At 46.5% G+C, this 27,885-nt stretch overlaps 6 protein-coding genes across 6 annotated transcripts; 4 read left to right on the top strand and 2 right to left on the bottom strand.

Annotated features, from left to right (window-relative positions):
- Positions 1–3,889: 3,889 nt before the first annotated feature.
- Positions 3,890–6,906, top strand: GL218_00348 (PAB1-binding protein 1; the record flags this gene model as incomplete). Its single annotated transcript, XM_033576762.1, has 4 exons — positions 3,890–4,034; positions 4,086–4,470; positions 4,524–6,634; positions 6,695–6,906. 4 exons carry the CDS (start codon positions 3,890–3,892, stop codon positions 6,904–6,906), a joined length of 2,853 nt encoding a protein of 950 aa, XP_033442005.1.
- Positions 6,907–11,052: 4,146 nt separating this feature from the next.
- Positions 11,053–12,447, top strand: GL218_00349 (putative extracellular protein; the record flags this gene model as incomplete). Its single annotated transcript, XM_033576763.1, has 2 exons — positions 11,053–11,945; positions 12,006–12,447. The coding sequence occupies 2 exons, from the start codon at positions 11,053–11,055 to the stop codon at positions 12,445–12,447; spliced, it is 1,335 nt and encodes a 444-aa protein (XP_033442004.1).
- Positions 12,448–17,344: 4,897 nt separating this feature from the next.
- On the top strand, positions 17,345–18,011 carry GL218_00350 (uncharacterized protein; the record flags this gene model as incomplete). The annotated part of the gene is made up of 3 exons (XM_033576764.1): positions 17,345–17,436; positions 17,539–17,832; positions 17,891–18,011. The coding sequence occupies 3 exons, from the start codon at positions 17,345–17,347 to the stop codon at positions 18,009–18,011; spliced, it is 507 nt and encodes a 168-aa protein (XP_033441552.1).
- A 231-nt stretch (positions 18,012–18,242) lies between these two features.
- GL218_00351 (Cruciform cutting endonuclease 1, mitochondrial) lies at positions 18,243–19,301 on the bottom strand (the record flags this gene model as incomplete). Its single annotated transcript, XM_033576765.1, has 1 exon — positions 18,243–19,301. The coding sequence occupies one exon, from the start codon at positions 19,299–19,301 to the stop codon at positions 18,243–18,245; it is 1,059 nt and encodes a 352-aa protein (XP_033441553.1).
- Positions 19,302–21,987: 2,686 nt separating this feature from the next.
- GL218_00352 (Glutathione reductase) lies at positions 21,988–23,485 on the top strand (the record flags this gene model as incomplete). Its single annotated transcript, XM_033576766.1, has 2 exons — positions 21,988–22,136; positions 22,222–23,485. 2 exons carry the CDS (start codon positions 21,988–21,990, stop codon positions 23,483–23,485), a joined length of 1,413 nt encoding a protein of 470 aa, XP_033441554.1.
- Positions 23,486–24,524: 1,039 nt separating this feature from the next.
- On the bottom strand, positions 24,525–27,567 carry GL218_00353 (Leucine-rich repeat-containing protein sog2; the record flags this gene model as incomplete). Its single annotated transcript, XM_033576767.1, has 3 exons — positions 24,525–26,966; positions 27,017–27,128; positions 27,191–27,567. 3 exons carry the CDS (start codon positions 27,565–27,567, stop codon positions 24,525–24,527), a joined length of 2,931 nt encoding a protein of 976 aa, XP_033441555.1.
- Between the last annotated feature and the right edge of the window lie 318 nt (positions 27,568–27,885).

Here is a 27,885-nt window from a genome sequence, read left to right on the forward strand (position 1 = left end):
ACATCATCTACTGCGAACCTCATCCGATTAAATCAGGTTCGATGTGACTATGATCGGACGGGAACTCCCACAGCGTGGAGACATTATACCGGGGTGGGGGGCTTAGCTTTGCAGATCTATTTTCTTATTCTTTGTCTCTTGTAGGTGAATACAAACGGGTCCCTATGAATTATCTCGAGCGATGAGGTGAGACTACATACCCGATGAAGTAGCAAACTGACTAGATCACGCTCCCAATAATAAACCTTAGGGGCCCCTATCAAACGACTGCTCGGTCAATAACCTACGACTGATCTATCATCGTGGAACGCATCAAACAAGGCACAGATTTCACTTGGTTATAACTTTTTTTTTTTTTAAAAAAAAAAAAAAGTCATGATGTTTGGCCCCCGGTATAGTATAGCCCTAGGGTTACAATGGGCTACTGTCAGAGTGGTAATGGCATCCGAGCCTCATGAATCCTTTGGCTATGCCCCTCACCTCACCATGAACCTCCATATTTAATCTTTGTTCGAAAAGCCTCGGCACTTGCGGTTTCGATCCCGCGGGGCGCAGTCTGACCAATTTCTGCGGCAAACGAAGAGATCTCTTTTAGGTAGTGAAAGATGTTGCTTTCCGAAAGACCAATAGTGAGTCAGGTTATCGCGGAGCTAACCCAAAGATGCCAAAGAACGAGTTTGTTTAGAATTTGGGGTCATCTAGCGCTGCCGATCTGACTGGGGTTCCCTTGGGAGGCTATCTTTTCAAAGTCAACTTCATCTTTACATCTAAATACCATCAGATACTTATTAAGGTAAATGACGAGTAACCAATGAGTAGTAACCTTATAACCAACAACTATAATAAATAATGATATGGGACTCTTTAGATTGTTTAATAGTCACGCATGTGCATCACGAATACTTCTCTCAACCTGAAGCAAGTCAACCCTTTAAGGACTTGGTTTGGCTCGCCCCATGGGCGTTATTCATCCACGCCTTCTACAGCCCTAAGAGCCCTAAGGACCCTTAGAACTCCAATCGGCTCTAACTACCATGTAACCGGGGGGCTATGTAGAGGTATGAAATGGCTCCTACCTTAAGGTCGTTTGCCTACCTACAAACGAGGCTCTGTGAAACATTTGAATATTCACTCTTCGCCTCGAAGTAGAGGCTCTTGTGTGCCCAATGTGTTGCCTTATATTACGGCCTAATTATGAACCTGACGTGTACCGAAGGGTTTAGTATAAGAGAGAAGCTGCGTAATATATTTTGCAAGTGATGTACCTAGTTAAAATAAGAATATCTCGGTAGGTACCTCATACCGAGGTATCAACCTAGAACTACCTAATCGGTAAACTACCTACCTACCTATGAATTCCCTTCGAGGATGTTTCATATTGGACTATTAGACTGTTGATCTTGGCATTCTAGGGATCAGTTTTCGATGACGATGATGTTCATTAGGGATAAATATTAGTTGGAAGGTTGTCCTCGAAAAGCGTTAGATTCAACCTGGTCTTGAAAGCTGGCCTCAATCTTTACCAACTGACACGAAAGGGCAATGCCAAATTAAAATGTTGGGCAGAATGAACTTTGCCGCTAGTTATAGTCAATAACATCCGATGCTTCTCTAACATGGGTATATCTACACTACCTATGTAGATAGTAGATGTACTAACATTGGTATAGTGATTACCTATTTCCATGTTATAATTATTAGAATGTGAGTGTTAGAATAATCTTTCAGACGCAAGCCACTGCCAACGCTAGTGCCGTGTTCGCGGTCTCTCAGCTGAGCTATATGTAATACCATAATCACACCATGATAGGTAGGTGTCAAGGTCTTGTCCTTATTAAACATCATACTACGTAATCACATAGCTTTAAATTTACGAGATGTACGAATATATACCTGATGTGCCTATGTCACAACGAAGGTATCACGTAAATTGTACATTGTACATTTGTGTGTAATAGGTACCTAACGAATCAACTGGCCTCCAACTGATGTCAACTGGTGTAACTACCTACCTCCTACTACTACTTCTTTGGACCCCATCTCTATGTACCCCCCCCTTAGTGGCTTATTACCTAGGAGGGGCTGGAGGGGAAACTCTCTACATATCTGCATGTAGTTATATAATTATTTGATACCTTAAACGACGACATTCCACATCTTTCTTGCATTCACATTTCTAAAGATATCCTATTGGTTAAAAATAACCATTCATGATTTTAAGTCATAATAAAACTTACCTTATTCAATTGCAAGACATAAAAAAAACATTCCCTTCTTTAACTTACTTGTTAATTAACCAACTAACTAGCTCCTAAACCAAGGTTAGGTACTTACCTCATACGGTATGATAGCACTGTCTCTACGCTAACTTACAGCGTTGAGCACCTCTTAACAAAAAGTCTAAAATGTACTAATTGTGCCCTAATTGTCCAGAATTATACAGTGCAAACCTTAAAATCCTCTTTTTTACCTTACCTTAGATAACTTTCCCGCACCATCGTACCTGCGAGTTGCGCCAGTCAGACCACCTTTCTCAACTTATCCAATTAAGGCCTTGCAAGTACATAAGGCCTCGCTTCCCGCTGCCAGAAAAGACGCTTGGACCATCTACACATACCTATCAAAAGGAAAGAGGTCCTAGTCTCGCAGTCTCCAGTCTCGCAGTCTCCCACAAGTACCCACAGAAAACGCTATGTAACTCGTTGGCCTCGACACCTTAACAACCACAACCTCCACTTTCCCATCAACTCCTTCTCCAACTTGACTAACCGTCGCTCTTTAGACCAGAGCACCTGAAGAAGCAGCGTCCTCTGCGACGAGGTCATCTTACAGCACTGAGCTGGGGGTTGCCGAAGGGAGAAAAGTAGTTGACCAATTAGCCCGAGGTGAGACACGACCCTTTCTCTGCAGTACCTGGCCCAGCCGAGCCCAGCACAGCACAGCACAGCACAGCACACAGCACTACCAAAAAAAAAAGTATTGCCCAGCAACCCAGTACCCAGCACCAAAGCACTATATCTATTATTTTAGTTCAAGTTACATGGGCATCCGTGGCCAGCTGCTGGTCCGCACCGCACTGCCCTGCCCTTTTTTGACGAGGCCGTGTGCTGCCCAGACTGCCAGTGAGGAACACAGAACAGGACTGGATTGATGTGTGAGAAGAGCGAACGAGCCAGCGACCTTGACCACTTTTTTTTTTACCGGTTACTTCCAGTCTCCCAATCCCTTCTGCAGTTGGCCCTGTCAACAAAGCACCTTTTTTTTTCTGCTTCGACACTCTAGAGCATTCACCTCTTTGTCTTATTCGCAATCATTCCCTCGTGGCAGCCAGCTGCTCATAGTTTTTCCGCATTTCGACACACTTCCCACCTTTGCGCTCTTTCTATTACCCTCTTGTTTCTAATGCGCTGACGTCCAGCCGTTTTTTTTTTATCTACAGTCAAACTGCTACTTGGCAGAAGGTCTGGATATCGGCCAGAAGCAGCACTGTCACCATAACTACCTCGACCACCCCGAATCCCAACTAAGCAAAGTTTGTCTTAGCAGGGCAAGCAAGCTTCATTCGATTCCTTCGAGCAAGTGAGTTAGCTTAACCTTCTTGCGACGTCGAGCTTCTTGTCATACGTCGGGCTTGGATTCGCGTCACCTCCACCTTCTTCCCTCAGATCCGCGCTAGCTGTTCCCGAACCGCAACCTTCCCACTCACCTCTAAATCCGCCAATTGCACTACAAACATAATACCACAATACCCTTACGATTGCTTACCTTGGTTCTCCTTTCGTTAACTAACCATCTGGTGCAGGGTGGAAGGGTTCGGATTACCTTTGTCAAGTGTGTCGAATTCGAAAGTATCTCCTGGCACTTGACCGCTCTCATCTGTTCCCTGAGAATGGTGCAGCAGAAGAAAACTTCGGGCGAGTCGACGAACGGAATTAGCAAGAGAGAGTATTCTTCCGTGTCCTTTCAGAAGAAGGATATGTCGGATACCAGAGTTATGGCGGGGAATTCGGGTAAAGGTGATGCTAAGCATAATGGTATGCCCTACTGGTTAACTATTATCACGTATGGCACTAACAATGGTGTAGGCTCGACGATCAACTCGCAGAGCAACTTCCGAACCGACAGTGCTATATCCTCGTCTCGTCCGGGTCGTGAGCGACCTTTGCAGCCATGGGTTGGGCCAAGCAACTCCGACGGGCTCGACTTGAGCCTGGAGAAGTCCAGTGGCGACGCTCCGTGGGATCAGTTTGCTGTTAACGAGCGCCAATTTGGTATTAAAACTACGTATGATGAAAATATTTACACCACCGCAATTGATAAAAGCCACCCACAGTACAAGGAGAGGGTGGCTGCTGCGGAAAAGAAGGCGAGAGAGATCGAGCGAAGCGCTGCCGCCACAGCTCATGTAGCTGAAGAGAGAGTTATGGATCATGCTGGAGGCGAGGATGTAGGTGGTAACGAAGAAGAGAAGTAAGTCAGATCATGTTATACATATCACCAGATTCCGGCTAACTCGGAAATAGGTATAGCGGTGTCAAGCGACAGGACTTTCCTCCTTTGCCTAATAGCCGAGAGAACAAGTATACTCCCCCGGCAAGACGAGCACCAACTGCCTCGTCGACTGTGAAGGGCGCACCAGTTGACCCAGCTATCATATCCTCGCAGCTAAAGGCACAAAAGAACCAGCCCGCTCTCCCGAAACAGGATGATAGCAAGCTCCGCCCTGGCCCTAAGGCTGAAGTGCCTTCAGTGTCTCCTGTTGCTAAATCTGCAGAGCCGAAACCAGAGAGTAAGGTTGAGGCACAACAGAAACCTACAGAAGGCAAACCAGCAGGCCAGAACGCCACTCAGCTACGACCATCAGCTGCCACCAGCCGGACCATCTCACCTCAGGCGAAAGATGGCCAGGGCGTCGCGCCTAGTGCGACTTTAACTGTCGAACGAGACGTTCTCAAGGAGTTCAAGACATTCGCCAACCTACAGCGTATAAATGCTGAGAAGGTCCGAAGCAACAAGGCAAAAGCCGACAAAGAGGTTAAATTAACCGAGCTAAAGAAATTCGCCGACAATTTCAAGCTACCAACTCCTGTCCCTATGGATTTAATATCAATCATTGCTAAGGATCCGGCGAAACAACGGGAGATCCAAGAAAAGGCTAAGCGAGATGCGGCTGAAGTCGCTAAGAGAAAGGCTGAGGAGGCTGCCGCGAAGGAGAAGAAGGGAGCCACTCCTAAGGAGACCCAGGCCCCTGCAACTTCTCAAGCGCCTTCTGACAATAGAGCCGGCCGTCCATCCGCAAACCCCCCAAGTGCAGCCCCGGCAGCAGCTCCGCGTCACCAGGGTAATAACCGTCAGAGCTTTATTCCCCCAACATACCCTTACCAAGGGAATCGCTCGGGTCCTCAGCACATGCAACAAACTGGCCGCCAGGGTGGTTTAGCTGGTCGTATTCGAACTTTGGAAGCGCAAAAAGCGCAAGGTCAGGACGTCCGACTACCTCCGACCGGCCCTGCCAATACGACCGATCCTTCCTTCGCTCGTCGTATCGGTGGTCATATAGGTCCGAAGTTGAATCCAAACAGTCACGAGTTTCGACCGAATGCGTTTGCGCCGGCTTTCAACCCGAACGGCGGACACCCCAGCGCAGGCTCAAGCCCCCGTTCAGCCATTAATCATGCAACCGATGCGCAAATCAGCACCGCCAATGCTCATACCGTGCTGGTCGTCGTGACTAAGAAGAGGAAGGCAGTCGATCCCAAGAAGTGTACTATATTGTCTTTTGTGAAGACAATTCAGCCCCCGGAGAACAAGAACTGGAATGAAAACGATGGGCTTCGTCCTTCTTACGATACTCAGCCAACTTGGCGCTCCGCGACTGACGACGAGAAGCAAGATTCGACAATGCGCTTGACGTTTGATGAATATTTTGAACGACAGCCATTCAACACGCAGCCTACTCCGAACCCCCCACATCTCCTACCACAGATGGCCCATCACCATCAACTGCCCCTACACATGCAGAATCCCGCACACTCTGCTGCACCACGGCACTCGCCTCATGTCCCTCCGGTTCAGATGCATGGTAATCAGCATGGTCCTGTCCCTCATGCGCCGTTCAATGGAGCAGACGATCATAGAATGATGCACTCAAATTCGTCGCAGTCCTACTCGTCCCCAAGAATGAGCCAGGTTCCGCTCGTATACCCACCCAACATGAACTCGGCAGGCCAGATGCCCTATAATCAACACATGATGCCCTCGTTCATCGGTCCTGGAGCGCCGCCGATGAATCAGTTCAACCGCAGCTTCTCCAATTCACCACAATACGTTCCTCAGCAGCCGGGAGCGATGGGTGCTCCGATGATGATGCAGCCACAGTTCATGCCACAGCCAATGGTCACTGGTCCTCCACAGATGCAACCTTACCCTGGCACCGGCCATCTACAGTTTATGCCTCCCGGCGCAACACCGCCCCAACCAATGCCTGGTGTCAATGGCTATCCCAGTCCGGGGCGCCCGACAGCCCCTCTAATGGTTCACCAAGGATCACAACAGGGACAGCCAATCTATAATATGAGTCCTAGTGTGCAGTATCAACAGCCAGCAACCTTTGTGCCGCAGCAGCAAGGACAGAGTAAGTGGCATTTATGGCAGCCTAACCAGCGCAAGAAGCCAGCTAACATACGAGGGGTAGTGAATTCTATGCGAGGATATAGTAATCCTGGCCCGCAACAATTCGGTACGAGCCCACAGCAAATGCATCAATATGGGCCCCCACATCGCAACGGAAGTAGCAACTTCAAGAATTATCAAGGTCACAACCAACATCAAGGTCCTCAAGGTGGCCACACGATTCCGTCTGGGCCTCAGGGGCGATCTTCCGAAGGCCCTGACGAAGCCAAGTGAACGGAGCTTTAGGAACTGCTCCCTAAGAACTTAACCAGCGCCGCGCTCCAGCGCATATCTATTTCTTCATTCAACATGGCATTGGTATCAGCCACCTGTGTTTGTCGATTCTATCGTCGCCTTTGCATGGACATATAGCGTTATCGGAATTGTGACCTCGATCCGGTCTTCATCTCTTTCAACCCCTCCAGCTGGGTGAAGACGTGGTGGCAATATTTTGTTACGAGGATCGGTCGCACAAGACAGTCGCTAACTACACATATCCTACTAAATCTCAAACCAATATCACGTGTCGACATCTTCTATGGCGTGGCCCTTAGTTACCTTGGCCTCGTAGGATATGTCTTTCAACCGTTTATTTGCCTAAGCAACGACAGGCTTGGGAAGACATCGACCAGGATGAGGAAGTGTTGGAGCAGGCGGTCGGTGGTGCATGAGGTGAAGCAGCTTGAGCTTCTACATGTCGAGGAGGAGGAAGGAATCAAGTAGCTTTATTTGGCTGTAGCTCTGGCTTGATCAAAACGGTTGCGTTTACATTAGCGTCGTGGTCCGCTATAGTTATTACCAATTGTTAAGGGCCAGCTTCAGCCGAGCATGAGGAGAGAGGTTGTTTGCGGGATTGCCTATCCAAGTGACAATAGCTTAGCTCGAGTTATTGAAAAGTCCTCAGGAATGCGAATGAGAGGCAGCCATATCGTAGTATCGATCTCGCAGATAACAATAAAAATAGTGTTTACACTAATTATACGTTGATCATGTTGGTTACATAGGTAGTAACATGGTAATATCAACTTATCTGGACATGTTGTGATGAATGCTAGTTGAGTAAGACAGAAATTAACTTAACGAGTTAGATTCGCATCTCGTCGATACTCTCTAGCTGATACCTTGAGTAAATATACAGTGACGAGAGGAGCGTCAACGTCTTCTTCGAATGCCAGCAGCATCAACTTACATAGCAAAGAGCAATATGTTGAATAGGCACCTTACTTTAGGTATATGATAGCTCTTTACATAAATGCTAGGTAACTACTGGATGTATGCTGGATAGTTTACCTCAACTTATCGCTATTCGGAGATTCCGACCTACCCACCGTCCTCAGCAGAACGTCATGGTATAAGTATGGGGCGAAGGTAAAGGGCAGTGCTATTTCACGTTCATGCGTTTGAAACCTAAGAGCACGTGGCAATGAAGGATTCGTTAAGAGTACCTAGAGGAGATCAGGAAATGCCTAGATTCAGAGAGGATCTAGATCTACTTGATATCTACTTAGAGAGGCAAGAAGTTGTTGAAATATAGGATTTTTATCTATGTAGAACGTTTCGCTTTACTTCCAAGGTATTCCCTAATTGTGATTTCTGTTTCTGTTCCTGATGAAGCGAGTCGGTGATAAATAAAGCATTGAAACTGACAAGGCTGACTTTTGACCTGCCGTATGCGGAGAGTTCTATGCACCCCCGGGGATTTTTCTATAAAAAATAGCGTTAGGGTTACGTTAGGATACTAGGGGCACTATATATGAGGGGACGGAATGGAGATGACGCTTAATGCGAACCCGGACGAGGTCGGTTGGCGACAGACCCATTTGGATGTTTCAGTGTTTCAACCTTTGAGCCAATCATATAATGGCTATGGGCTCCCTCAGTTAAGTTGGTTTGAGATCTTTTGTGCAGGGGTTAGGAGAAAAAAGGGGAACCAGTTAACCAATTTAGACGTTTCAAGATCGACCTACCAGCCTACGTAAGTGCGACCTACGAGAAGAAGCACCGAGAAAACGAGACCCCCCCCCCCCCTTTTTTTTTTTAACATCCGTTTCTTTGGCCATTGGGTCTGGGGATAAACAGACATATCATATCCACCTCCATCAGGCTATTCTTGTTTATACCTAGGTACATATGTATGCACGTAAAAGCTCCAATACCAGGAGGTAATAATAAGATGTCTCTTCTTTTTGGTGTGCGCGGTGATGTGATCGCTAAAGATCTACGCTACCTAACTAACCAATCTAATCCAATAGGAGGCCTTTTCCCCTGACTTTTACTAGCATTCCCGGACTTTCTAGCCTATGACCACGTTACCCATCCTGCCATCAGCCGAGCAGTGAAAAATCAGAAAGCTAGGATCTTGACGATCTCGTTGATATCCGGCTTTACTACGGGCATCTTATTAAAAAACAATAATGAGCAATTAAGCACATCTCAGTATCGAGTCCATGTGTCGCTGCTCGTCATTCTATTCTCAATCGACATAATTTAAACAACCTTATTGTTAAATATTAGGGGCATGTTAGAAGTCAGATAATTCCGCGTTTCCGATCTATAAGTAAATATTTTATCCACATTATACTTCTATTTTAGCCCCGTCGTGACTAATGCAGTCTATATGAATTTGCCGTTGAAGGTAGGTAGTTTATTTAGTGTAGTTTAGTTTAGTTGGAGGAATAATGGCACATCTATTTGAATGCGACGAAGGAAAACCAGGGGTGTTCCAGGGATCGAAATGCTTAGAGGTGGCAGGCGGGAGAGACAAGAAAAGCTTGTGAAGGTGCTGTGCCTGGACCGAAGCTGACGACTGTGGCTACGGAGGCTAGTGAGAGCAAGGGGGGAAACCTAGACCTATTAGACTTTAATGGCAACCTAGGTAGGTAGGTACCTAAGAGGTAAGCTTCCGAAGTAGGTAGGTAGTCACTGCATATACAAAGTTTAAGTGGTCTAGTGGTGAAAAATGCTTATGTAGAAATCCCCTGAAACCCGCTTTTGACTTCGGTCGATCGTCGCTTGAACTGCAGCCACTGACTGGCCGGTCCGGGTTAGACGTTTCACCAATTCAGGTACCAGATTGGGCTGATTGGTGTAGGTTACTTCATCAACTTCACCCTACCACCCACTTTCAGCTTTTACCGCTGCGGCGCATCGACAACCAACTGCGCTTCATCACCTCCCGTCACCTCCCATTACAATACCACCAATTATCTCCAATTATGCTTATCCCCGTAACATCTGGTATCATCAAAAATCCTACCATTGGGAGCTTATTCCCTAAGTAGGCATGTGCGAGAGAAGGGAATAAAAATGTGTGTTTTGCATTGTTTGAAGATCTACTCTCTTCTAATCTAGTTCCGATGGAATGGCTGACCGTAGGCCACCCATTGGATAACCACCTACTTTATTTCTTTCGATGAATCTGTGGATCTGCCTCGTGAAGATCGATGCATAACCACTCCACTCCAGCGGTTGCTTAGCTTCCTCCGTCAGCCATGCGATTAGGAGCTGTGCTGTATTCCGTACATACTGGCAGACTAGCAGACTGGCAGATACAGGCAGGCAGCCTAGTTGCAGTTTTACTCCGTAATAAGTGCGCGCCTGTTGATTCCCGGCCTGCGCTACCTCATCTAGACAGGTAGGTAGGCGAATGTGTGGATATGGCGGGGCGCACCCATGTCCATCCGAATTCACGATCCAGGGGTTCTTCCAACTAAGACACTAAGACATAGATGTCAGCCGAACGAGGGCGGGAGACCCGGGCGAAGCCAGCCATCATGGGGAGTGCATCTTACTAGCACGACAGGGTCTCAAGATGTGACGTTGCCGCTTGCACGTAACCGCCACACCTCCTAATATGAGTCTAATATGAATATAAAGATGTTCGTCGGCACCCAAGCATCACACAACTTCCTCTCACCACAACTCATCCGCCTCATCGGAGAAGTACAAGATCTTTCTCGTCTCCCCCCCACTCTCCTTTTAAACAATCCAATTTGATCTGCTGGTCACTCAGGAACTCCCAGGTGGTTTCCTACTATTTTCCATTACATCGGTTCATTGTTCTACGGTCATCTGGCACGGTAGTTCTCGGTCCGCATCGTCGTCCATTGTTTATAAACAAAGTCCTAGAGACAAATCGCAAGCTTCCCCAATCCTTTGTTTACGATCTTCCTTTGGAATATCAAACGTGTCAAATATCATCTTTATTAACCACCGAGATCCCTTGGCAACTTTTCCTGCCAACGCTCTCTTCGACCAAACTTTGAATTAGATCTTGGAATCTACCACGTGCCAACCGGCAAATCACACTCATTACTCTTTTCTCTTGAAGAGAAAAACCGAAACATAAAAAAAAACTACGAAATTACAAGAATAGCGAAGATGCAGATTCGATCTTTTCTCATTGCCGCGCTGGCTGCTGGTACAGCCACGGCTCACATGAACATGAAGGACCCTCCCCCACTAGCATACAAGGGTAACCCGAACTCCAAGGACCCGAACATCGACTACTCTATCACTTCTCCCATCACCAAGGAACAATACCCTTGCAAGGGTTACCTCAAGTTGATCGGTACTCCCGAGGGTGCTTCCGTCAAGACCTACGCTCCCGGTGGCCAGTACTCGATGAGCGTCGAAGGAGGTGCCTTCCACAACGGTGGTAGTTGTCAGCTCTCCCTGTCCTACGACAAGGGCACCACATTCACCGTTATCAAGTCATTCATTGGTAACTGCCCTACCGCTTCGGGTGGCACTTTCAACTTCAACGTCCCTGCCGATGCTCCTGAGGGCGATGACGTCGTTTTCGCCTGGACTTGGGTCAACAACACTGGTAACCGAGAATTCTACATGTCTTGCGCCATCGTCACCATCAAGGGTGGTGCCGCGAAGCGTGAACTTCCCATGCCGAACACGAAGCGTGATACTGCCTTTTCCAGCCGCCCTCAGATGTTCACGGCGAACTTGGACGGTGAGTTCTGCACCAAGGAAGGCGTCGACACTGTTTACCCCGAGCCTGGCCCAGATGTTGAGAACACGTCTACCAAGCCCGGCCCTGCAGTCTTGTGCGCCACTGGTGCCGATGCTCCCTCAGGCGGCTCCGGTTCCGGATCGGGCTCTGGCTCTGGCTCTGGCTCTGGTGCTGGTTCCAGCTCATCGGCTGCCGCAAACCCTCCCGCTGCTACCTCTGAAGTTGCTCAGCCTACCTCGGCTCCTGCTCAGGAACCTTCTTCCGCCCCTGTTGAGCAGCCTACCTCCGCTGCTGCCTCGCCCACAATGTACGTGCCTCAATATCTTATCTAAACTTTTATTTTAGTTGGTGAACTAACTTTTTCTAGTACTGGTGGTGTTTTCGTAACTGAGCCTCCTTCCGGAGGTGCTACTCCTACCAACCCTACTCCCAGTGCTCCTGCTCCCTCGACTCTGTCTACGGCAGTTGTTCCCTCCTCGAGCGCAGGAGCTGGTGCCGGTGCTTCTTCCTCAGTTGTTGCGGCGCCTCCCGCGGCATCATCCCCTGCTGGTACTCCCACTACCAGCGCCAAGGTTCCTACCTCTACCGGTGGCGCCGGTGCCGGTGCTGGTGCTCAGTCTGGTGCTTGCACCAACGAGGGTGCATGGGCTTGCTCGGCAGATGGCGCCTCGTTCCAGCGATGCGCTTCTGGTCAGTGGAGCGTGGCCATCCCTATGGCCTCTGGCACTAAGTGCACTCCTGGTATCAGCAACACCTTCCAGATCGGCCGTGTCCGACGAAGCCGCGTTCGCCGCGCTGTTCAGATTTAAATCGGACTACTGAGATAGATAGCTCCGGATTTTACCCGGCACATAAAACCCCCATCTCAAGGCTAGGGGCATGGGGTTACTTCAGCTGTACATATTAGCATCTTCCTCTTCTTTTCTATTCACTTCTTTCTCCCTTCTCTCCGAGAACGGTTTTGTTTTTTCTTTTTGATAGAATCATGTACACTAGGTCCCGGCTAAAATGGGACGGGGTTCCGGCTGCATGATCAACCACGGACGGAGGCATAACAGCATTCGCTTGAGTAACGGGGATGAGGCTAAGGGGAGACGAGACCGCCATAGCGACATCCTCAGATATTAGATAAACCATAAAATTCAAGATCTTGATGACCATTACTATCTGGTTCCGTTCATTGTGACATAGCTTTGGTGTTTTTAAGTAAGTACTTTTATTATAAAAAAAAATAGAGCGAATAATAGGGGGGTTGACAGCAAGTCCATATGTAGCCCATACCCACCAATGGCTTAATATGCAGGTGGTGTGTACAGATTTAAGATTGTGTATGTGTATTCCTGATCAGAGGAATGTAAACGCCCAGTAGATAAAGTGATAAAAAAAATCGAGCCTGCAGTATCACTATGTCACGTCTCATACTCTATTGGTAGCTCTCAATATGCTGTGTGACCAATATTCAATCTATGGTGCATCGGATGTCTATGATAGTTACACACTAAGACCTTAAGAAGTCAGTCCTACACAGGCCAAAACTCATAACGCAACTGGTGGCATAACAAGCCTTTCTGGATTAGCTTGGATCATTATCAGTGATTATTTAGATGTGTTCTATTAAATGCGATGAGTCCTTAATAACCTCTTCCCCTTATTCATAGGCATAGACGCCCATTGGCTTTCTTATTTGTTACCCATAGCATATACTAAACTGTATATAAGCAAAAGTGGTCAGAAGCATTTTAATACAGTAGCAGGCCTGTTTTGTGGCTGCTCTTTTTTTTTTTCTGCCGATGGCCACATTTTATACCACTAAAATGCCTCCTATATTTGTGTTTTCACTTGTGCACTAGGCAGAAGCAAAGCATATGATACTTTAGCTTGTACACTACGAATAGGTATTCTAAACTTTATTTTATGTGCATTGCTTCTTATAAAAAGCCGTAGGCCATTGGATGTAGATAAAATCACGTTAAAAATGGTCCTTACACGATAAAACAGTAGCCCTGGCGTACCACACCATATATAAATTCGGCCACTTCTAGAGATACCGACCACACCCTCTTTTATACTCAACCAATCAATCTCCTAGTATGTGATATATTGATTATCCAAGTTAGGTAGTTGGCTATATTCGTGAACATCAGACTACGATTTTTCATATAATACTCTCGTAGCCCCTTTGATACTCGGACTCTCTAAAATATGAGCCAGGCCTACATGAATCCACGAAATCCGTATATATATGCAACGATGGGTGCTAATAGCTCATCTCCTTTGACGACGACCTTTATACCGTCAGCCGAACACGCGAGCGCTTATCTGGATAGCTGTTCCAGAACAAGAGATACAAATCAAGGGGAAGAGAAATTCACCCCAAGTCCGCCATCTAATAACATACTCGCTGCTTCCATCCTAGGATAACCCCCTAGAACTGTGTAGATTAGCTAAAATCAGCCATATCATAGTATGGGGTAAGTAGAGGTATAAAGCGTTAAAGGCAAGGTCTACGGCCACTAATGCTGATGTAGATTGCGAGCGCCATACTAACGATTTCCCTAATATTTGTTGTAGGGGGGCAGAGATAGTATATTGATTTTTATTGTTATGGATGGGTTTGGGAGGGGTTTGATACTGAGTGTGATATAATATTTAGGAGTGCCCTATAAATGTGAGGTTATAAGTTGACTGCCTACCTAGGTAGCTAGGAACGTAATATTTCAGATGAATGTCAAAATACATGGTGGTAGTATATTCTACGGCCTTAGGATAATAACGTGGAGGCCTTCGGGTTCCTATAATTCATGAGGGGTGAGTATTAAAACGTATCCTATGACTTCAAGAAATACCCTGCGGTTTACCTACTTAACTCTCCCAAATGGTGCGATGCGAGTAAGGGGTAGAATACTACAAACCTAAGACGGGACAACTGATGTATTTGCAGCTTCTTTGTTTGATTTGTTTCAATTGCCCCTGAATAGACCTCCTAGCACTTCATAAATAGGGGGCGAGTATCAGGGGCGTTGTGATACAGTATCAACCCGGTCCTATTAAAATCAACTATTTGATTTGCCAATAGCCATAATTTACGCCGCTGGGATGCTTTAGTAGCTTAAGTGTCTCCCATACTTCTAGTTCGACTTGTCCACTAATAGGAAACAAAGTAAATAATACTTCAATTTGATTTGTTATATATTAATTAGGTACTGTAAGCTCCTTTTTAAGCACACTTCTTTATACTGAAATTCTCAAGCCATCGGATATGAACGGGGTCAAATCTTCGGGCCATAAAACAGGAGCGATGCTGTACTACGCCAGAAACTGCTGTCCAAGACTTAGGTGTCCGTGTTTATAATGGCAGCTCGCCCTTTATCCTATATGATTCAGCTGTTTTCCACTTAATGAAAACAGAATATCCCATTCTTCCCATTTTATACATTATACAATAGCTATACCACTATTTACGAAATTCGGCCGTGTGTCTAGGCCTATGGGATCCCCTATACCTTATTCGATGCCCTCCGAACAGAGTCTACCTTCCGAACAAAGCCTGCCCATTGACTTTGCTGCTACCCCTACCTCTAAGAGTACTCAAATACCGAGCTCCTTGTCAACAACAACTGAGTCAACACCTCCTTTTCCCCCTCTAACGACAACCTTCACACCACCGCCTGAATGTATGAGTCAAATTGTACAGAGATGCAGCGAAAACACGTGCAGCGTACAAGCCTGTATGTAATATTGGAAAATTTCCTTGTTCCCTTCAGTTTACCTGGAAGGATGCCTTTAGATCTACTCGAGCTGATTAGGCTTCTTAACGATACACCTACGAAACTCCTAGGTTTTCAGACTGCTAACTACCGTTTGGGAAGGGTCTGATCTTCAGTGCACTGAAGGCCCCCCAGGTAATTATCATCAAATACGTTGTCTACCATATTACGATGATTTTAATGGCAAAAATACATACTCACCGGGTAGAGTTTGTCCTTCGGGGATGACGACGGCAGCGAGCGCGATTTCGCCTGATGGGGTCTGGTGTTGCCCTACGTACGTAGAGCTTAAAGAACCTAGGAGTTCCCTTCGATCGCACGCTGATGTTCTCTATATTATTATAGAAATATACCCTGGGCGGGAGTTTCTCCATGGTGTTCAACTACGTTGACCAAGGGTTCTTTCGAATCTTTTATCGGTTGCGACTTGGCAACACAATTCTCCGGCATTACATTTGGTCCAGGCGCCACCCAAGTTTTTAGCTTAATGGACTCTGTACAGCAGGCAGGGTTAGGAACACAATTTTACACGGTTACTGCAAATACCATTACAGTGGTAGTATTTGCGACAGGTGTTTTCCTCAAGGGCCAAACGATGGCCACGGCTAATAATACTGAAAGTATTACGATCCCCACATCAAGTGAAGTAAACCCCATTGCAATTCCGACAGCCGCTACTGAAGGAGATGATAGCTCTTCAAGCACATTATCGAATAGCGTTCTTATAGGTGTTATTGTAGGGTGCGTTGTAGGGGTTGGCATACTCGCCGGGCTAGTCTATTTTATCTTATTACGGCGCGAGCGGCGCCGCAAAACACAACAGGACGGTCAGCCTACGTCAATAAACGGCGCAAACCATGATAATAACCTATACGATGACTACAGGAAAGCAGAATTAGACGCTTCAGTTGGGGTGATGCGGTCCGAGCTTGAGGGAACGTTGGAAGTTAGCCACGGAGCAGGCATTTATATCCAGAAGCCAGAGCTAGAAGGCACACGAGGAATGAGTAACGTTGGGGGTGCCGTTTACGTTAAAAATAAGGCGGAGCTGGAGGCTCGATCAAACCAGGTCTCGGAGCTAGAAGCTATTCCTTGCTCTGTATCAAGAAGGATAGAAGCACCGCCATCTCCCACAATCATGGCTCAAGACCTGGGTCGCTTTCATAGAGACCAAATGCCTTCGAGACACGAACTAGGCTGAGCTTTGATCTTATAGCATTACGGCATAGAATAGGCTACAAATGCTGATTAGCATGTCTTCTTTGATACGAGTAATGTAATACACATTGGGATGAACGTTAACAGGGCGAGAATCAGTGTAATATGGTGGTAGAGCTATGAGACTACCTGTTGTTTGAAATATTAAATAAGAATTATAAGTTGACTATGTGATATATTTTTCTAAAAAGCCTATGTTAGATTTTCACTAGTTAGTTAAGTTGAATAATATGAATAATACGAGATACTTTACAGCAAGGACGCGATATGATAACGAAATAACATTACACGCTAAGCCTAATCTATACCTTTCTATTTGACGCAAAATCCGCCGAGGTTTAGCCCGAATTGACAAGGACCGTACCCCCTTGTCACAGGTCGAATTCAGGAGAGAAAGGTACCTAATCTTTCTACAGCGCGATCCTTCCTTCACCTTCAACAACCTCCATCACACCTCGTTTTTTTTCCCCCAATCTTTTAAATTAGAAACTTGCAGTCATTCATTACGCTGCAGTCTCGCCACTCATTACTCCCTATAGTCATTCATTAACTCGTTAGACAATCTCTACGATAGCTCACTCCTCCCCCCGATCGATTCGGTCTCTCATCACCTCGGCGCGTGCGATTTAGAATCCGTGTTTCAGCTTCAAGTTCTTTTGCCAGATTCTCCCGAACCTTTTTTCAGTTCTTCTCGAGCGATTTCGATACTATATCCGTCAATATGCGTGCTTTCTTCGCCATCTTTACTGCCGTTCTGGCCTTTTTCCAGGTTGCCGCTGCTCTTCCCCCGGCTTGTCTGTTGGCTGCTCTTGGGTACGTTGGTTCTGGTCCGATCTAAGCTGTGATTTATTAGGAGTGATATATATGCGATTTATGAGCGGGATAGTAGTACTAATATTTATCGTAATTGTGTAGTGTTCAGGACAATCCATCTGATTTGAAGGCGGTCTGTGGTGATCTCCAGCATGCCATCCAGGGCAACTTGACCAGCAACTGCCATAAGGACACTCTCCCCGAGGCCTACAAGGTCTACTCCTCCAAGTGCTTGGAGCAGGGTGTGACCGTTGCTAAGCTTCCCACTTCGACCTCTTCTGCTCAGTCCAGCACCGGTACTGCTTCTGCCACTGGTGTCAAGTCCGCGTCCGCTTCTGCTACCCCGACCGGCGACGCGACTGTTACCTCTGGAGCAAGCGAATCCGGTAGCACTACGTGAGTATTTGGTGCTATCTTTATTCTTGTATATCTGCTAATTGCCATTCTTAATTAGTGAATCTGGCAGCACTCCTAGCCCTACTGGCAATGCTGGCACGGCTACAGAGCCCAAGCCTTTCCTCTTCGCTGCTGCCGCGCTTTTCGCTACGGGATTGACCAGCGTTATCTTTTTGTAAACGACATACCGATGAAGTGGTGACGAGCAATAGATTTATTGTTTCTTAGGAGGTGGTTGGTTTTGGATTGTCTCAAGCGCGTTATACCCCAATTCCCACGGGCTTAGGTGAACTAGTTAGACTCGCATATTGGGTAGCAGACAGAAGCCCTGAAAAGGGTTATCAATATCATCTGCCTGGCCTTGATTTAAATATAGATGGATATTTGTACTATACAATTGAGCGTTTATTTTATACGTCGTCAACCAATGTGTCAACTTCTAGTTCGTCTAAGAGCTTCTCTTCTAGGAGCCTCATTAATCCTTCCTCTCTAAGGAGGATATCTCTGTTCTCCTCCCACTTCAACCATGCTACACCTTGCAAGAGACTATCGGTCAAGTCGTCGAGTTTCCGTGGACCGGCATCACGAACCAAGTCCTCGACATCGCCCAATTTCTTCCGAGAGCGAGTCAGCTTCGAACGGAACCACTTAACAGCGTCCTCCGTGTCACGATTCGCAGGTAGAATGATCTCGCTTCCTCTTTTCATCGCTAACCAGCTCGTCAGAACGCCAATCTTGTACTTCTTGCTATTCTGCTGCGACTTAGCTCCCTTTCGAGTTTCTCCATTGACCGCTTTAGCGGACCGGCTCCTCGTCTTTGGTGTCTCCTCGGATATAGTCGGTGGCGGAGGCCAGAATCGCGTGACCCTGTTGGGTGCCATAGACACCAGCTCGCCGTTCCAATGCCCTAGTTCCCGCAGCGTGCGCAACGACGCATGTAGCATGGCCTCAAGCGTGTTGACGCGAAGTGTCCATTCCTGGACTGCTGCGGCGCCGCCACTGCGCCATCGCTGCCGCTCGATGAGCACGTGCGTCGGTTTGAGAGGTAGCAAGTCATGACGTACTAGCCGATCCGTCGCGATGGCAAGAGAGGCCGGGCTATAACGGTCAGGGTCCTCAATTCCGTCTAACGAAGGCTCTAGGAGCTCTCGTCGCTTCCATTCGTGAAGATGGATACGCGGCGGCCGGCGCAAGTCATCAGCAGTCAGAGCAGAAGGTGAGAGAACTTTGGATGGCGCGGCGGGTGCTATAAGACTATAACCTAGGTTGCGGATTCCCAGGTCGATGCTCAGAATAAGTCGCGAGTCTTTGGTGCCAGGCGGTTTAGCTGGACGCGCGTGACTCAAGGCGACGAGTCGGTCGATGAGGTCCGTCTTTCTACCCGAGGTCTTCTCGCCGCATAAGGAAGCGAGCTGTTTCAAATTTGTGCTCTTGAACTTGGGTAATATCGATTCCAGCTTCGACGACATGGTGGCATCTATCCCATATGCATAGTGTAACCAGCCCACCAACTTCTACGTCCCCTTTTTACTAGCTACAGCGCCATGAGCAAGGGTCGAGTATAATAGATACCTATGCTAACAATCGTTCCTTAAATTACCTGAGACTAATAGGTTTGAAACTTGAAAATTTATCTATTTCAAAAATAGGTAACGTTCGAAATATTAGTGACGCTAACAGTTCGTGAAGTTTTCACAATTAGTACTTGAGTACAATCTAGACTACATACATTTTATATGTGAACGGTCACGTGATCGATCGTGTTTGTAGCAGACAAACGGTTCCTGGTATTCGGGCTCTAATTATAATATTATATGCATGTCAGATTTGAGAGCAATGATACAGCTATTTTTAATTCGTTCATTATTAAAAACATGACCTGGTAAATAAGACTTATCAACCCTATAGACCAGCCAACCTAAGAGAACTTATAAATGAAAGTTCAAATTACAACATCAGCCAATGTTAACACGCTCAAGTTAACCTGATCACAGCTCTTCAATATTCCCAACGCATATAATAACCCATCTAACTTGCCAGCGGCTTCCCGGCCGTCATACATCATAATCGAACATATTTTGTCGGAATTATCTACACATTTAATCACTTCCAAATGCTGCTGCAGTAGGAGCACCGGTGATGATTACAACAATAAGGGCACGACGGATTAGTGGCAGATAGAATTGGCGAATAGTTGCAATTGCACTCGACGAAGTTAGTCAAGTTCCAGAGTATGAGTTTATTTTTGTATAACTCACGCAAGTCCAGTACCACTCCTTCTTGACGTATTCCTTCTTCGCCGGGTTTTCAACACCCATGATCTATGGATATGCTGGGTAGATAAATATGTGCAGTGAAGAATATTTTATGAATGGTTTTCATTCGCTAGCAGTCCTCTATATGTTCTATAGAGATAGGTAGGCCCCTTAACAAGGCCTTTCAAGATGAGAGTTGCGAGTTTCCGCGACATCTTCAAACACAGAATTAGCGAGGATATATAGATGATACCCCAGCGGGGGAGGTAAGCAAGATCATATCATGTTCGACGCAAGTGGCGATTATTGCCAACGAACACCTTGCCACCATGCTATAGATCATCACACCCCGCTCTCAGATGGATGTGAAGCTCCTCCAACTCACATCGCGTTATTCCTCAAACTCGCGTGCCCCGCACTTTAGGATTGGCATGACCCTGGTAACTTTTAGGATTTGATTCAACTCCATCCTTTGAGAGACAGATGGGCGGGGATTTTCTCGAAAGCTGAGCTATATAACCTTGTATAGCTGCTATGGAATAGCCATGCCACTTCACATAGAAAGGAATACGAGAGTTGTATAAGTAAATATGAGCTACCTAGTTCCGATATTTCGAGATACTCAGATAAATGAACAGATTATAGAAGATTATTCGAGTTTGTCTTGCCCAGCTATAATTTCCTTGTACTTTGGTGACTGGACGACCTCGTTACCAGGTTGTTATTCAACTTGAAACTTAGAGTTCTCTCGAGTAGAGACGGAGGTATATTATATTGTTAATTGATATTTCGTATTGGTTTGTGATAGGTAACTGTTAGATAGCAGATGTAAAACATTCTTATTCTATCACTAATATTATGCCAAACTGGCCTAATAGGGGCACATAAGAGACTTTGTCTAGTATCTATGAAGCTTGAACAAATTGAACATATTATTATGATAGTCTATATAAACGGGCAGCAGATGTAACATCTTACTCTATGGAGACATCATAGAAACGTATGATAGGTAGAGTATCAATAATATTAAAATCTACTAATAGCTCATCGGCCGAATACTATTGATTATGTTAAATGTTTTACCCAGTTCTTTCGTTTGCTGGACGCATATACATATTCGTGTGACCCCAAATGCAGTAGCAGAGTCGTTTGCTTATTCTGCTCACTGCCTATTTGAAATAGCGGCTTGATCTTTACTGGATATATTTGTACGAGGAGATTGTATTACGATCCATCTACTTGTATTGTCTTATCAAGATTCGATTGAAGCTTCGGATAACCAATAGAGGAGCATTTACAAGAATAGGGGGACGGATTACAAAATATATGGGTCTTGCTATAGATCGGGCAGAGTACGTACTATTCAAAGATTTGTCAAAGACCCTGGCACGGTAGCGCGGAACGGCGTACTTAAAATAGGTGATGCGCTAGAACCGGCCAGCCGGTGCTTATTGATCACCGGTCGAGTTCCGAGATTTTATTTTAGTAACTAGTTTCTTCGTTCTTCTCTTAGTAATTCTTTAACTTGGAAGTTGCCTATCTGGGATACTGCTGATTGGAAATTCGCCGTTAGAAATTCACCGTAGTCCCGCCTCTAGCCCTACGGGCGTATTATCTTATCCCGCAGCTTTGTACATAGAAACTTGTACATAGAAACATTTTCTACTCCATCTCGCAAGGTCTCCCATATAAGACGTCATTCCCCTCCACCCCGCCATTCCTTTCGTTTTCCTTTTCCTCCGTTGGAGTAAGCAGGTCAATGCAAGCAATTGGTTTATTTAGTCGGATATCGGCTGCTACTGTAACCTTAACATCCCCTTCTGCTTTTGTTTCCAGATCCAGGACGGCGACTTCGCGAATAGCTTCACTCTCTAGACACTTCTCGTCCACCCCTCACATCATGGCTCCTATATCTAAGGAGATCGACTTTTTGGTCATTGGTGGCGGGAGCGGGGGTCTTGGTTGTGCGCGCATGGCCAGCTCCAAGTTCGGTGCGAAAGCTATGGTCGTTGAAGCTATGCGCCTCGGTGGCACTTGTGTGAACGTCGGGTACTACAACCCCCTTATAATTACCTCAATAAGTAAAGAAAAAGGAGAGAAAAAAATAAATAAGCTAATATTAAGTCCGTTACAGCTGTGTCCCTAAAAAAGTCACATTCAATGCCGCCGCCCTTGCCGAGGCTATTCACGACTCTAAAGCTTATGGATTTTCAGTTCAAGAAACGAAGCCATTCGACTTCACCACCTTTAAGCATAAGCGGGATGCTTATATCAAGCGATTGAACGGCATCTACGAACGAAATCTTGCCAACGACAAGGTTGAATATGTGCACGGGTGGGCAAAGCTGTTAAGCAAGAACGAGGTCGAGATAACACTAGACGATGGCACGAAAACCACTGTACGCGCCAATAAAATTCTCATAGCCGTAGGTGGCCAACCGACGAAGCCGTCATCCGATATTCCTGGCGCGGAGTACGGCACCGATAGCGATGGCTTCTTCGACATCGACGTGCTACCTAAGAAGGTCGCCTTGGTGGGAGCGGGGTATATCGCCGTTGAGTTTGCAGGAATGTTCAATGCTCTGGGTACTGAGACACATCTGTTCATCCGACACAAGACCTTCTTGCGCAACTTCGATCCTATGATTCAGGAGGGCGTCACTAGCGAATATGAGCGGCTCGGTGTACACGTGCACAAAGAGTCCTCCCAGACTAAGATTGAGAAGGACCCTAGCACCGGTAAGCTCACAATACACTACAAAGATAGCAACGGCGAGAGCAAGCTCGAGGGCGTGGACCACTTGATCTGGGCTATTGGACGTACCCCCATGACCAAGAACCTCGGTCTGGAGGAGGCGGGCGTCAAGGTTGACGAGAAGGGCTACATCGTCACCGACGAGTACCAGAACACATCTACGGACAATATCTACGCGATAGGCGACGTATCTGGCCGAGTGGAACTAACCCCCGTCGCCATCGCGGCCGGCCGTCGACTATCGGAGCGTCTCTATGGCGGCGAGCAATTCAAGACAACGCGCATCGACTACTCCAACATACCATCGGTCGTGTTCGCTCACCCCGAAGTCGGCAGCATTGGGCTAACAGAACCACAAGCCGTGGAGCAGTATGGCCGGGATAACCTAACCATCTACAAGACGAGCTTCACAGCCATGTACTACGCGATGATGGAGCCCGAGGACAAAGCGCCCACCAGGTACAAGGTGATCTGCGCGGGTCCCGAGGAGAAGGTCGTCGGCCTGCACATCATGGGCCTTGGTTCCGGCGAGATGCTGCAGGGTTTCGGAGTAGCGATCAAGATGGGCGCTACGAAGAAGGACCTCGATTCTTGCATTGCGATTCATCCCACGAGCGCGGAGGAGCTTGTTACGCTGAAGTGATGGGTGGGAGCTAGAATTTAAAGACGATATAAGAATAGAAAAGAAAGAACGAAAGAAAGAAAATTGGTCTTGATATCCTGTAGATAATGAATGAATGCATGATATAGAACCGACTTAATTAATGCCATTTCATGAAATGGATATCTATTAGTGAGATGTGAGATACAATTCCGGGGAATCCATTATAGACCCATTTCAAAGATTGTAAATTGAATGTAGAAAAGGGGGACATACCTGCTCGCTATTTGTTGCCTCCTGCGGTAGGTTAAATATTACTAGAGTTGTAAATTCCTGCATTGGCTTGTTTCATTCCTAAGTAGCTGCTTACCAGACGTACAAGTATAGTGTTGATCGCTTATGTGTTGGCATCAGCAGTTCATACGCCTCTTTCACCTCTCTCTTTTCTACACTGGATTAGGATATTAAAAAAAGTAAGATGGTCATGCACTTGGGATACCTCCTTTCGAGTTCAAAGGAGCACATATCAGTATTCAAAGCACTAGCCATGATAAAAATTTTCGTCATCGCACTAATTACACTTGTGACTATGCAACAGATTTAGCCTCCTTAACCTCTCATTCACTTCAACATGTTGACAGGCACTAATGTTCAGATATAGACACGAAAGAAAGACAAGCGAAGCCACATGTAACCAGATTTTGATTGGTATTCAGACATTATAATTTGACACATGGTCACATTATTGAGTAACGCCGGTTGCTCGAGTCGGTCGGGCTTTTCCGGGATAAAGATCATCATAACCACCAGCCCGTCTTCCTGTTTCCCCGTAACGCCAAATACGGTGAATTATACTCCCTGCTCCGTGTTTTCGACACGGCGCCTTTATACAACAGATTTAGACTAGACAAAAGCCTTTCTTCTCCTAGGGAATTCAGCACGGAATCTCGTGATGTATTCGTACCAGGCTACTAAGTAGGCAATCAAAGTGGGACCTGACTTTGGTGCTCGTAATACTGTAGAACAGTATAACTAGAACAACATGATAAGCATATCATCGGTATGAAACGACTCGCCTCGACTAGAACGCGGGCTTGTTTCCACCGTTAAGCCGATAAGAAGTTAGGGGACCCGAGCCTCCACTGGGGCTCAACATATTTGATAAGCCCTGGCGATCTTCCTGTGACGAAGTAGTGGAAGAAAATGACGAGTTTAGAGACGTAGAAGTACTATTCATCGTCGCAGAACGAGACATCGCCAATGCTCCCATAGATGACAATAATGCGTCGGCACGTTCAAAAACATTCCCATTAAACACGTTAGAAAGAGATGCACTCTGGGGTGTCGATGGCACAGTTGCTTGTACAGCCGGTCCAAGGGCAGCGCTTTGGGGTGTCATAGGCATCTGTATTTGGCCGACCCCGGAATTAGATGAATAGTGGCTTGGTGAATAGTGGGTGGGTGCGTCGCTGATATTGCTAGTGTGTCGAAGGAGGTATGCCCATGGGGAAGTCATGATAAGATGGTTGGTCTCTTTTATGCTGATTTGAATAGGCCGTAGTCTAGTCCTAATATCTAACGGAAACGTTATTTGATCCATGGATGCCTTCAGCCTACTCCCGAATTCGGCCCAAGAATCAATAAAACTTTTGCAGAGGCTCCAGAAGAGGGGATCTGTCCTGACACCAGGCTCCTTTAGTTTGATAAGAGACAAACGGTCCTTTAAGCGCTCTGTATCGGCAATAGAGATTGAACATTTAGCAACGAGACCTTTCCAACAGCGTACTATACGTTCCGGAGCTCGTTGATTTTCCGCATTGCGCCTATAAGCAAGGAATTGTTGGTTAATACCGGGGAGAATGCGCATGGCAAGATCTGACGATTTTTGTAACGACAAAAATATTCTCTCAAACAATCGCTCGTCTGCGGTAAAGTCGGTGGGATACCTCATATCCCCATTCGAGGATGCGAACGATTCTCCAGACCGGGGTGTGGCCGATGTGATTTGTGCCATCCGGCCGGTACCATTTATGTAGGGAATTGACACGTCTGTTGTTACGCGAAGATTGCCATGGTTATGAGCTAGGGCTCTAGGCCGTGGTTGACTACCAGGTATGCTTGGTCGGTCGATTGTGGGTGTTATAGAATTGTCTTGAGGATGAATTCTGACTGTATCTTGGATCCTTGTCTGCTGGTATCCCTGGCTAAACACAGGCGAGCTTGTAGCGGCGGAGATCTCATTAGCGGTAATACGAAGTTCCATGATGCTGTGATACAGCAACATCATCATTGTGCGGATATAGCGCGGGTCCCCATTATCAACAATAGTATTCATATTGTTCATGAGGAGTGAACAAATATGGCTATAGGCATTAATTAAGGTCAGAACGGCCCTTTGAACATTCTCGTTCTCGCGTGGTGTATAAGGGCCATTCTCCGTGACAAATTCATGTTTCTGAATCTCATGTTCCAATTGCTCAATATGGAAATTAGTATTGTAGAAGACAATCTCGAGGCTTGACCGTTTAGTTGTGCCATCATTTGTGAGCCTTGTAAAGAGTTGTATGGTTGGATGGATCTGGAAAATTGCATAAAGAATGCCCTTCGCAGATTCGATAATAGGATCGAAAATCCTTGATTCTCGCCTTTGTTCCGGTAAGACGGATAGACGCCTCACGTAGTTTGGGCGATGGAGCAGTGGTTCTGCTGGATTATTTGGGCTGGTGGTAGAAGTTCCATTAGGATTTAAGTGACCCGTCATGGATGAACCATGGCTCAATCCTCGGTAGTGGCTGAATCTGTTATTTGCCTGGCCTTCCTCTAAGGTTCCGAGCTCAGTCGGTTTTCTAGACACGATACCCATGCGCCTGTTTCGGTCTGACGGTCGCTCGGCTCTCGGTGCTTGTAATAGCGTCTCGCTGTTTGACCTTAGCCTCTCATTGGGATTGCCGATGGTGAGAGGCATAACGCCAGGTCTGCGGATGGCTGTATTCTGCTGAGAGAGGCCTCGAGCATGTGATCGAGAAGGTATAGGTGGTGGTCGGAGTATGGCTGGGGATCTCATATCTGACACGTCGCTGCCATTCACCCGAATGGGAAATCGCCCGCTGACTACTCTTCTGATGGGCATTCGAGGTGTTTCTATTCCGTCGCTGAGCTCATCTCCACCGTTCTCGCCCTCTTTCTCTCTTGCATTCATACTTTGCGCTTTTTGCTTCAGAAACTTCTTAATGTGTGCCGTAACAGCGAGCTCCGTTATTTCACTCTTCTCCAGGAAACCCTCACTCGGAGGACTGCTAGCTTGTACCTGTAATACCTCCTTTGGCGGAAATTTGATATCGTTTCCGGCTAGCCTTAGCATTTGCAATGAGACCATATCAGCTAAACAAAGCGGAAGCTCCTCAATCCGATTCTTTTGCAAAGCCAGCACCTTAAGCGAGGCCAATTTTGAAATTTCGGGTGGGAGAATTCGAATTTTGTTCCTCCCCATATCTAATATCTCAAGTGACTTGATATCGCAGAGCTAGAACATGTAAGACAAACATTTAACCAATTAGAAAGGGAGATAATTACCGATAGAGGGAACTCTTTGATTTGGTTGGCCCTAAGGTTAAGATATCGCAAATGTGTGCATTCCGAAAATCTGGCTGGTAGAGTTGATAACTTGTTATGCGAGAGCGCCAATCTATGTCAGACCAGACACATTAGCATGCTACTATGCCACCTAGTTATGGATTCGAGACTAACCGCTCTAATTCATTCTTTATTATGTCCACTACCTCATCTGGCAATGCCTGAATATTTCTTCTGCTGAGGTCGATGGTAACACCTGGTTTGAGTTCGGTACTAACACCGCTCGCCTCGGCTGCCTGGGTCTCGTTTTCTTGTAAGGCACTGTTCATTGCTTCCCTAGCAAGGGCGATGACCTGGCCTGCGGACAAGGGGGCAGATGTAGACAGCATCGAGCTGGAACTACTGCTAGCGGAAATGCTGAATTGGTCGGGGATTGGCGGAGGCGGAGGGAGAGGCAATGCGGTCGTAGGAGGACCTCGTCTCATTCCGGGTGGTAGACTTGTGGGTAAATTTCTCGAGGTCGACTGAGGCTGTATAACAGCGGCGGCCATGCCGCCTAAAGCAACATCCATAACAGACCCAAACGTCGGAGGGTCAGAAGATAGTTAGAATTGGGTAGGATATTACTTCGAGGGTGTAAAATCGTAGTGTCGTGTGAGTGACTCGTGGCAAATATTTTCCCAATGGGTCTGTTAGAATGGAGACGGTGAACCGAATAGAGTAACTGAGTTCATCGTAGTGCAATACAAAGTTGATTTCGAGGACGAAACTGAACTGGAAGCGGAACTCAACAACCCAATACCAAGTTTCAAATACAAAAGTGGTAGATTCATGGAATTGGGCGTAAGTAAAGACAGAGCCAGAGCTGT

The sequence above is a fragment of the Daldinia childiae genome (assembly GCF_008694065.1).
Source record: "Daldinia childiae strain JS-1345 chromosome Unknown Scaffold1, whole genome shotgun sequence".
NCBI classification, from domain to species: Eukaryota; Fungi; Ascomycota; class Sordariomycetes; order Xylariales; family Hypoxylaceae; genus Daldinia; species Daldinia childiae.